Genomic DNA, 12,008 nt, shown 5'->3' with positions numbered 1-12,008 from the left:
TTGAAACCCGCTGAGTTCAGACTGCTGCAGTCTGATGCCTGGAATCAGGTCAGTGGATCGTTCCTCGCTGCCTTTCTTGTTTCCATCTCAGTGATCATTTATTCCTTCAGTACGAGACGCTCAAGTCCCAAAGCTGGTCTGAATGTCGGCCTCCATTCTGCAGGAGAGGAGAAGCGTTTCCACAAAGACGGAGGGGGAAAGTAACGAGGGAGCAGACGAAAGATGAGGCGCTTTTTTTTTCTTCTTTTCTTGTGGGGGTGAAATATGGAAGCTTTGGAGGAGGTTTAAACTGCAGTCCTGCTGGAAAACGACTCCCCATCAGTCTAAATCATGTGGCTGCATCCTGTCTGTTCTTGACTCCTCCTCCTCCTCCTCCTCCTCCTCCTCCTCGGCCTGCAGCCTGATGTGAAACAGATGTTCTGAAAGGGAGCGAGTGGAGGAGGTGAAGAGCAGGACCTGGAAAAACCTGGGACCGTGACGATCGTCCTCGCTGTTCCTGAGTCGACCCACGGCGTCGTGGCGTCACGTCGAATGTTGACTTTCCATCGTCACGTCAGATAAACACCTGCTGCTCCTCTCCAAGCCTCAGAGCTAAAAACTGCTTCTGCACGGATAAAACGTCATTTAATGCGAGTTTCTTTCTTTGAGAGCGAATCAAAGAGGAGCCACGACAAACAGAACGCCGTTTTTGAGCCTTAGTGTTGCAACTTTTGTATTTACGTTGCAGTTTTTGTAGTTATATTGACAGTCTGGAATTAATGTAGTAGCTTTTGTGCTCATGCTGCGTAAATTGTAGTTTTGCCACAGCTTTTACATTTGTGCCAAGATTTTTGGATTCATGTTGCAACTTTTGCATTGTGATGCAACTTTTGAAGTTTGTTTTTTTTTTTTTATTGGATTGCAGCTTGTGCATTCATGTTGCAGCTTTTGTAATTTACATTTTGTGCATTCATGTTGCACACTTTCTCATTGTGTTGCAGCTTTTGCACTCCAGACGCAGCGTTTGTATCCATATGTTAGTCACTGTGTCTTTTGTCGGGACTTACAGCTTTTGTATTTTCTGCCCCTGGAGATTTTTTTTTTTTTTTAAGTGTGAAATCTTCCTCTGGTTTTCTCTCCCGCGAACAGCAGTAATTGTCTTCCGTGTTCCGAGCCGGTCCATTCTGATAATCCGGCGAAGGAGCCGATCACTCCGCCATAATCCAATCAAGTCTCACATGAGCAGCTGACGTGGGGCCGACGGCGGGAAGGGAGTTTATGTTGTAATAATTAAGACGTGTCATGAAGGAATCGGTCACTGATGTGCAGCGTGGACAAACGCAACGGTTTCAATTTTCTCTGCGCTTCCCAGGGAATCACCCGGCGCTTCATGAAGGGCGCTGTTGTGAAAGTGCCGAGAGGAGAGACGACGCGCTGACAGAAGGACGGGAGGCAAATCGGGTTGAAACGGTTAAAGTGACCAGACTGAGCGGGTTTTACTCGCGTGAGCCTTTAAGGTGATTAGCGGCAAAATACGAGCCGACGACTCTCGGCGGTGCGTCGCGAGCAAAACCTTCGCTGAACAATTCCAAACTTTCTCTCAACGTAACGAAGGAAACAAAGAAAGGTGCAGGTGTCCTACCCATTGTCCCGCAGGTCCTGGGGGGGTTGTGAAGTGGCCTTGATGGTGCTCACAGGCAGGAAGGAAGGAGGTGCGGCATGGAGGAGGAGGATCAAGGACTTAAACCGGGGATTTTTGTAATGTGTGGCAAGACGGCGAACTGCTACACCTCTCCATTAGAACCAGTGAGAATTAGCAAACTGCAATTCTCTTGTGTGCCTGTTGAAATCTGGAGAAGGAATATCCCCTTGAAATTGAATATTACGCCTGAAATATCAACAGAGGCTTGTAACACAACAGGATAACTGTGTTTGACCCACATTTCATGCAAATGGAAACGATTTGCATTCCCAGAGTTGTTGGAATCAGTCGTCACACAGCGTGGCCTCAAACACTTTATTACACACTTATTTGATTAAAAAAAAAACCCACATCTTTCGGTCCTGGGCTGCAAACATAAGAGAGGAGGACGTGCCGCCTCGCTCTGCTTAAACTGAGTTGACGGGCAGCATGAAGCGGCTCCAATGTGACACTTGCTGCTCTGCAGAACATCAGTTTGACCGAGGTTTTCAGTTCGGTGCATGTGGAAGAAAAAAACCCAAAACAACCCACAGTCCTTGAACGCATCACTCCCCCAAAGGTTTGCATGTGGAGCAGCAGCTGACAGGTCAGTGACATTTGTGTCCGACTGAGCAGAAACTCATTAATGCAACTTCCCCCCCCCCCCCCCCCCCCCTCCCTGTGATGCTCGTTTGACCCGAACTGTCGCTTCTCCGTCAGCAGCTGGGACGTGACGGAGCGTCGCCGGTCGTGCCTCCTGGTCAGAGCTTCAGCGGGATCACAGGCCAGTACTTGGGCCCCTTCAGGTCGCAGTTCCGCTCGAAGGTGAGCTGCATGGCCGCCTCCATGGCCAGGATCTTCGACGCGTCCTCGCCGTACAGCTTCTTCATCTCGGCGGCGCGGCGCTCGCCGGGCCGCTCGTTAGGCGGGGCCACGCTGCTCCGCCAGGAGGCGCGGTGCAGGTCCTGGTCGGCCGGGACGTAGCCGCCCTGCTCCTCGTCCTGCAGCTGCTGCTGCTTCTCTGCAAGCAGAAAGTAGATCCACGCTGAACCTGCAGGCAAGTTTTATTGGTTTTAAAGACTCATGGCTGCTTTTGTTCACTCACTCAGCTCCTCCCTGTGTCTCTCGGTCTGGGCGAAGTACTGCCGCAGCTCCTCGCTGATCTCCATGTTGCTCACGTCGCACTCGATCTCGCTGTCTGAGCTGCTCCCCTCGTCCTCCTGCCAGTCGGCGTAGCGTTGCTCCCGGGGGTACCGGGGTTGCTGGGGGCCGTAGGCGGCCTCCCAGGCCTTGCTGTAGGCCCGCCTGTGCCTCTGGTACCAGGCCATGGCCTGCTGGTAGTGCTGCCAGTAGCGGGTGTACATGGGGTCGGAAAACCAGGACATCACTGCGCTTCCGTCCTCCTGATCACAACGTTTTCATGGTCAGTTTCACACTTTTTAAATGGCACAATAACAAAAGAAGGTGTAAACTATTCGTCACACTATATTCAGAAAAGTGAGTTGAAACTGGAATTATTCTTTTTTTTTTTTACGAATGATTGAATGAGGAAAAAACTAAACATATCCATGTCAGATGTGTTAAAAATTGAGTACAATATTCAATAAAAATGTTAAATTTGACACATTATTCCACCAAACTGCTCATTTCACAACTGGATTTGATTCAGTCTTAATTTTTAATGTCATAGATTTCAATTAAAATTCTTGGAATTAAGTTATAATGCAAGAAACTTCAGTAGAATGAGAAAATAACATTTCATATTGTTTATAATGTCAGTACGCATGCGCAGCGCATTGATACCTCGACAGGCGGAGGGAGAACTAGTACAATGAACCAGACACTTTTATGGACTTTAACATTGCTGATACATAATAACTACATAATAACAAGACATTTTGTATTTGCGGTTACTGTGTTTGGGGTAAATGTCGCTATTTAACAGCATGAAACAGATGATATCTTCTTACCATGACTGTAGTCTCGCGCAGCTCTCAGCTGGTTAAAACCTGCAATCAACAACAAAATCAGCACGTGGCGGCCACAACGTCTCGCGAACGCGTGGGAAAACGTAGGAACTTGTCTCGTTGAGGCGCTTCTACCTGTCAGATCTGGGATGTTTTGCTGCTCTCCGTGCTTCTTCCTCACATGGACATGTTCCCAGCATGCTTTGAGCCTGATTCGTCAGACTGCACGGGTGGCGACACCCAGCGGCCCCTCGCTGTCACTGCACCGCCGCGTGAACTACAATGTGAGGCTGCGCTTCATATTTACACATTAAATCCTCTTCTGTGATTATATCTACAGTGTTTCTGCTCCGGTATGACTCTAACGCACACATCTCAGTCATTACACTCAGGGAAAAATCTGAATTTCTTGACTAAATGACAAGACAATGTGGGGATATTTGTATTGTCTTTGCAGATTTGAGCGTCGGAACAGAAGACTTGAGTGTTGTGAGACATGTCAGACCGTCTAACTGGGTCATGTTTTGGCTTCGGGCTTCAAAGCTTTTAGAGGAAACGCAAAAAAAGGCAAACATGCCTCCTTAAAAACGTTAAGATTTCGCGTTAATCCAGGATTTCTCCCTCGTTATTTCTCCCATTTATGAGATATTTTAGTGTTTTTCATCAATGCCATCCACAAAGCTCTCGTGAAGTACATCAGCATCTTAATTTTATGCCTGCAAATATGTGGAAGTGGCAAGCAGATGATGAAAATGTGATTTAAAACGCAATGATAAAAGAGGTAATGACACACGCTCTTCTGGGTGTGAATAAATGTAGGTCACATAATTGGGTTCACTTCTCCCTCTGCTGGCAGATCACTCATGATTGAGACTTTCACCTTTGTTCTATTTTGTAGCTTGATATTTAAATGCGGATGTGCAGCCTGGAGGGTAAAAGTGAGACCTTCTTTCATTTATTTAAATAAGATTTTTAAATAATAGCCGAGAGCAGCTTTGGTCACTTTTGCCAACAATCATTTCCTCTGGTTTGAGTTCATTGAAGCAAAAATGCAAAAAGACAGAAATGTTCCCTCAAATTACAATTAATCCTTTTTATTCTCACTTTTTCAGTTCTGCCTCTAATTTATGAGGATTTAAGCTCATGTTGTGCGCAATCTTTACTGCCCTTTTGAACATTTTCTAAATTTAATTTCTTAGGGTACAAATTAATGTCGCAGGTGTGAAAGTCGCTCAGCTTTTCTCATGCCGAGGCGAAAAGAAAAATACTTTGAGCCTTTTATTTTTTTTTGGTGGTAAACTTGTATCATGTTGTTATTTTAAAAGTCCACGCCGAGTGAGAACACGAGTTCTACAAGTGGAAATGTCTTTATCTTGTTTCACATTGAAACCACAGGCACTTTCACAAGTTGACCGCAGCTCGTCGGCGCCAGAAGTCGTATTCAGGTAACAAGAAGTGGGTCAGTGTCTCTTTTTCAGTCGTATATCAGCAGCTGCAGAGAGATGGACGTGCTGAAGCTGTGGTTTCTTCTGCTTCTGACGCTCTGCCACAGTGAAGGTAATGTACAGCTGCCCTGTGTGTGTTTTTCCTCTCTGAAGATCTGGAGTTCATCCATGGAAACTCGCTGATTCCAGATTTCCGTGTGGAGAGAGTCGTGCAGAAAGGAGAAGCGACTCCAGTGTGTGACACCAGCAACACGCTGGAGGTCATCACTCTGTTGTACTGTAAGATCAGGAGAGAGCGGAGCAGCGTGGAACTCTGTTCTCTGGTCTATCAGTACGACGGGCAAGGATACAGGTTTGATCAGGGATGTGACTCCAGCTTCACGCTCACTGGAAACAATCAGACTGTGTTCCTCCTCCTCCATCACTTGACTGCAGCTGACAACTACAACATCACCTGTTCGTGTACATACCAAGGAGCTGCAAAAGTTCTCCATCTCAACATCACAGTGGAAGGTCGGTACGCTTTATTTCAGTACAACAGCTTCATTAGCACTCAGGTTAAGTGACCATATTTGGTAGCGAGAACCATGAAGTCAAACTGAATCCAGTACCGCAGAAGGTTTTAAAGCTTCGTACATCAACGTAATCAAGCTCTGTTCTTTTTCTTCAAAGATTCAGAGGAAGAAGTTGGAGGTTTGACGACGACAATCGTCGTCTGGGCTTCACTTTCCGTGGCTGTTTTTCTAATTGTCACCTCAGTGATGCTGGTGTTCGTCTCCACAAAACTGCATCACGGGTAGATTTAACTAACCACACACGTTTAACCATCTTCTCACAGAATCTGCTGTCGGGCATCATTATTCTCCCACAAAACAAGATGTGCTGCGTCTTCTTTTGAACTTTCATTTCCTATTTCACACCATAGCAAAGCCTCAAGTGTGGCCACAAGTAAAGCAGACTTCTTTTACTTGTTCTTCACACAGGAAACAGCCAGATCTGCTGAGAAACTCTCCCGACATGGTACGAGTCTGACATCCACACCCTCCACCTTCCTCTCATGCACCTTTCTGAATTTCTTCACGTCTTGTTTTCAGGGCGATGAAGACGTGGAGCCTTACAGCACCTTCATCCCCCAAGACGCTGGACTTTACTCCTTGGCCCAGATCCCCCTCTCTCATAATAACGTCAATAATTCAGACATGACCGCGTGAGAAAACACACATCTCTGTGCGTGTGCATGTGTGTGTGTGTATGTGTGTGTATTTTCAAAGAGGTTTTCAACTGTACAATTTTAACAAAGATCAATCAGAGCAATAATAAAGGTAGACGGATAAAATATAGAAAAGAGACCAACTTATTTTCAAGAGATGATCGAATCACTTCATTTATTCAATTAGAAGCGTTTAAGATTCTGCGTTTCGTGTTGTTGTAGTTCCCTCTGTGGCCACCAGGGGGTAATGTTGCAGTGGGGAAATCTAACACTGTTGTTATGTGGACATGAAACACGGACAAACAAGTCATGTAATATAAAAAGATCATATATAATTAATAATCCACAATCTATTTTTTTCAAAATTCAAATCTGTTGGAAGCAATGAGACAAAAATGAGACACACTTGACACTTCATGAGGTACAGTATTGTAATATTGTAATATAATGCTTTTATATTGACGACTGACAATGAGGCCTTCGTTTTACACTCAGTTTCTCAGTTCACGTCAGAAAGTTCCTCTCAGTTCCTACTTTACATCAGTAGACGCCTCTTTATGCCAAAGATGAAGCGAATTCACTGACGCCACGTCGCCTTTTTTAACCCGCTTCGCTCTTCTACAAACAGCAGACTGTCTTAACATTTCACATTACTATTGTTTTAACTGTTACAACCTCTTAAAAATAAAATTATGTAAACAACCAGGAAACCTAAGTCTTTTGTTCACTCACTCTGGTGTTCCCCTGCTCAGAGCTCAAATTGTTGAGGAAGTATGAGGTTAAAAAATTTCTGACATTTGTCAAAATGACCTTCATTCGCTTCAGGGGAAAAACTTTGTTACAGTAATGGTCGTTTTGGGCAGGCCGGGTTCAGAGGTGAGAAACTCCATGAGTCATGTTCACGAGTCAGCAAATCAGCCTCTGATCACATGTTGGAGCAGATATGTGATGTTACGTCATCACTTCTCTCTGTCGGTTCATTAAACGCTGTTATTAAACTCCTGTTTGAAGGTGGAGGAGAAGCTGGGTTGTGTTTGTAGCAGCGACGAATAACTGGAACGGCTTCTGATGTAACCCGATGTAACAGGTACTTTCCTGCAATTAACCTCCAGACAACGACATTGCAGACTTGATGATGAGGCTCGTTTTGATAATGAGACACAGAACTCGGGTGCTTCCCTCGGGCTCAGGCTCTTCCTCAACATGTTGTTGACCGATTATAAACACGTGCAGTGGCGAACAGATTCACGTTCAAACATGTTTTCATCTGGCCTTAGTTTTACAGAATTTCTGAGCTGACAATAACAAAACATTCGTCTCATGCTGTTGAGTCACCGAACAAGTCAATGTGGTTCAATGTGAATGACGACATCAGAAGACTAATATCTGCGACTTATTATCATTAGTGGGCAGAGGAAGGCGTTCATATTTATTTTGAATTAACAATTAAAGAAAATTACTAGTGAAATGTGCATCACTGAAAAACTGTCAAATTCAATCAAAATGTTTTATTATCAAGTGTGTGTTTAATCCCAATTAATTCCATTTTCTTTTTAGTATTAAGTGAAAAGTATTAAATAAAAGTAATGTTTTTTAAGACACAAGTGAATGAAAAAAATGGGAATAAAAATATAGATTTTTTTCAATTTCAAAGAGAAATGTAGAAACACAATAAATAAATGAAATTAAAAAAAGATGTATGTATTTTGCTGTCTAAACATAATTTAAATTTAGAAATTGTTGAATGGAAATTAAAAAAAAAACAGGAAACAAATAAATAAATGACCTGGCTTCTGCTTCTTTTGGGAGTTCACATGAGATATTTACAGAAAGACTTGAGTATCAACTGGAACTTCTTTAGACCTGGGTGTGACACTTCTCACTAACCGTAAACATAATCATTGTCAATGAGCAGGAAGCTCAATCACTACCAGACAAGTAAAACCAAAAGTGATTCAGTTCTCCAGCTGATATAAAGTCGTGTCATTGGAGTGAACTGAAAGTGAAGCAGCAGCCTGGGAGACACTCGACATGATGCTGCTCCTCCTCATCACCATATGCTGGCTCTTTAAAGGTAAGACACACACACCTTGCTTCTGTACTTTACATTTATTTTGCTGTGGAATGTGTATTTATATCATAAATGTGCTGGTTTGATCTAAAACTGTGAGAAATGGTTATTTTCCCCACCACCCTGTCCCTTCCTGACGCGTCGCTGTTATTTGATCCAGCCTCCAGCTCACAGATCAGCAGTTCTGGGAATACGACGGCCGTGTACGGAGGGACTGCTTATTACCGCTGTGCCTCGGCCGACGCCACAGGTGAAGAGCCGGGACAAAGTAGATTTATGTTGGAATTACTAGATAATACAGGAAATTTCTAGACTTTAAGTTATGAACTCGGTATCTGTTGTGCTTCAGGGGTGTGAAGCTCCTTGTCTGGAGTTTGTTTTAGTCCCAGTAGACACCGTGACAGGAGTGAGGCTACGTAGCCATGGCAACGGGGCAGAAGAGAGCCCCCCCCCCCAGCAGCAGTTCGTACCCGTTACCTTCAGCGTGTCTCTCGCTGGCTCCCCTCCCCAGATGTGCGTCAGGTCACCTGGCAGAGGCTCTCGTCCGACCAGTCGGTGGAGAACCTGGCGACCTTCAGCCCGCGCTTCGGGCAGCAGGTGAACGAGCCGTACCGGGGGAAGGTGGCGCTCACCGAGGCCACGCTCAGCTCCACGGCCATCGCCGTGAGGGACGTGACGTGGCGGGACGAGGGCTGCTACGTCTGCTCCTTCAACGCCTTCCCCGACGGCTCCCGGGGGAGGCGGACCTGCCTCACGGTGCAGGGCATCTCGTGGGCCAACGCCAGCGTGCAGATCCTGGCGCCGGACGGCGAGGCGGTCGTCCGCTGCGCCGCCACAGGTAAACCCGCTCCCACCGTGGAATGGGAGCTCCCCCCGGGAGAGTCCTACACCCCTCCCGGGCAGACGCGGACGGCGAGCAACGCTGACGGCACCTTCACCAGCAGCAGCAGCGTCACGCTGAAGCTCAGCGCCCCCTGGGACGGACACGTGGACTGCGTGCTGAACCGCGGGAGGCCGAGCCAGAGGACGGAGAGGATCCCCGTGGTGTTACTGCGGAACGAGCAGGAGGGAGGTACGGTCGCCATGACGATCCGCCGTGTTGATTGATCTGTTGGAGGTATTTCCTCACCTGGTCAGGTAGATTCATGAAGGGATGCCTTCTTTATGTTGTTGTTGTCGTGGTCAAATTCAGGTGTATTGACAGTAAATGTCCTACATCTTAACAGGTGTCACATTGTCTCCATTCAATCGCCCTCCTTTAAATACTCCTGTTCACATGTTGCCGTTAATCAAAGGTACTCTCTTATAGTGTAGATTTACTTTCATGATGTGCTGTCAGATACTCTAATCTCAATTTAACCCTGAAAGGTGACAGTGAAGCAGCATCAAGCCATGATGCTCCCTCCACCTTACTTCCCCGAGCTGTTTTTTTAATGTATTTTTTTCCCCCTTCAGGTCTTTATCTGTGCCTCCAGACATCTCACTTACTCACAGCTCAGAAATTCCCGGGATTTTTTTTTTTCTTTCACTTCTGCTTTGCGGGCGTCAGCTGTCCCGTGGAGATTATGAGAGGCTTTATAAACAAGAAACTCATGACTCAGTATGAAACCGTAGACGTTACAGTCACAGACGAAGTGACAGAGAATATCTACTGAATTACGAGGGAAACGGTGACACACGAGTCAAACATAGATTACATTAAGTTTATTACTGTTACTTGTAATGGACTATCTTTCTTTATGGCTATTACTTCGTCTGGGTTTCACTTTCTGTGCTTCAGTTTCATGTTGACAACACTCCTCCTCTGTGCAGCAGCTCTCATGAGACTTGTTTATTCTCTCTGCAGATCGAGGTTCCTCTCATGTCGGGGTCCTGTGGGTCGCCGTCATAGTCGTCGTCGTCTCGGTCTGTATCTTCGTTCTTGCCGCTGTCGTCGCTGTGAAACGCAAGAGGTTAGATGTTTATTTTAACACCATGTGATCCCCTGTCTTGGTGTTTATCACGTGGGATAAATGTCTTTTCTCTTATTCCTGCAGGTGGGAATGGAGGACAAGAAACGAAGCTGTTGTTTGATCGGCCTTTGTGCTTCTCTGGGAACTTTTAGCAATCATGAAGAAATGAGCTGAAGACGTCCAATGTCTTCATGTTGGTCGCTTCTAAACCACGTCACATTTCAAGTGAAGCACTTTGTTTAAAACACGCAGGACGTATTGAATGTATAGGAAACACTGGCTTTAACAACTCAGTGCTTCACTGATCCACGTGATAAAAAAGGCAACAGGCCACTTTAACTGACTGACTGACTGACACTCGGGCGCCATCTAGTGTGCAAGGTGTGCACACACAGGAATGACGGGGAGCCATTAAATGTTGCTGGAATGCTGTTTTCTGTATGTTTATAGTTTTCACTTTTATTGCAGTTTGCACTTTACGATTCACATTTTCTTCTGCAGATATTTAATCGCTGAAATGCTTAGACTGTTTATGTGAATCAACATGTTGCCTTAATGTATTTATTTTAAATCAGCACTTATTTATTATCCTTTTACGGAATCCTGTGTATTTGTTAGTGTGAGTGGGTTCAGATACAGCCCGTGTGCAGCTTGCACGCTCTTCTCATGTCTTCTGCTGCAAAATTCTGCAGATTGCTAAATTAACATTAAAAAGAACAACAAAAGGATTTTGGTTGGTGTTTTTTTTTATATTCAATTCAATTCAACTTTTATTTATTTATTTGTTTATTTATATAAATACAACACAGTCATTCCTTGGTGCGATTAACAGAAAATAGAAAAGCCCAACAATATATATGTAGCCCAGTGGAAAATATGAATACATATTAAAACATTGATAAATATATGCCCCTGGTAGTGGGATAAATAGTTTAAAATATATTAAAAGGTAATTTAAATACATTTATTTTGGTTTGTTAAAAAAGGTACAACATGTAAAAGTTTATTTGAATGTTTGATGTATTTCATTTTGTTTATTCAACTGTTTATTTGTGTACTTCATGTTGTGTATTTCTTAAATGTGATATTTCTGGGTGGAGAGATGGCTGTGGGCCTGGCTGCAGCCTGATGGCTGCTCATTGGATAATAGGGAAGCTGAGGTGAGCAGAAGGTGTGCAGGGAAACAGGTGTGAAGAGTGTTTGGGTGCATCAGCCTGAGAGAGAGCAGAGAAGGAGACACAGCAGCCAGAGGGAGAGAGTTTTGCTGACCAAGCAAAGTGTGGAGTGAGTGAACTACGGCTGAAGTTTTAGCCCAGAACTTCATTGTAGATATACTGCCATCAGCCAAGTGAGCAGTGGTGGAATAGACGTCCACTCCTCGCAGCGTGTGTCCGAGCTATCAACGGCAACTGAACTGTTTTCCCTCCGAAGACGACCAGCCATCACCAGATAGCGCTCTGAGTTCCTCTGGCCACGTGGGACCCCAGCCGCCCCTCGTCACCACCTCCTGCATCCTGCTCCTGCCCCCAGCCGCCCCTCGTCACCACCTCCTGCATCCTGCTCCTGCCCCCAGCCGCCCCTCGTCACCACCTCCTGCATCCTGCTCCTGCCCCCAGCCGCCCCTCGTCACCACCTCCTGCATCCTGCTCCTGCCCCCAGCCGCCCCTCGTCACCACCTCCTGCATCCTGCTCCTGCCCCCAGC

General features: G+C 45.6%; 1 protein-coding gene across 1 annotated transcript; it reads right to left on the bottom strand.

The window, feature by feature from the left end:
- Positions 1 to 2,345: 2,345 nt before the first annotated feature.
- gemin8 (gem (nuclear organelle) associated protein 8) lies at positions 2,346 to 3,823 on the bottom strand. The gene is made up of 4 exons (XM_080519850.1): positions 3,763 to 3,823; positions 3,631 to 3,669; positions 2,766 to 3,063; positions 2,346 to 2,681 (listed from the first exon to the last, which is right to left on the bottom strand). The coding sequence occupies exons 2-4, from the start codon at positions 3,631 to 3,633 to the stop codon at positions 2,422 to 2,424; spliced, it is 561 nt and encodes a 186-aa protein (XP_080375976.1). The 5' UTR covers positions 3,634 to 3,669; positions 3,763 to 3,823; the 3' UTR covers positions 2,346 to 2,421.
- Positions 3,824 to 12,008: the final 8,185 nt, after the last annotated feature.

The sequence above is a fragment of the Blennius ocellaris genome (assembly GCF_963422515.1).
Source record: "Blennius ocellaris genome assembly, chromosome: 24".
NCBI lineage: Eukaryota > Metazoa > Chordata > Actinopteri > Blenniiformes > Blenniidae > Blennius > Blennius ocellaris.
Note: the sequence above shows the minus strand (reverse complement) of the source record. Positions and strands in the feature narration are given on the sequence as shown.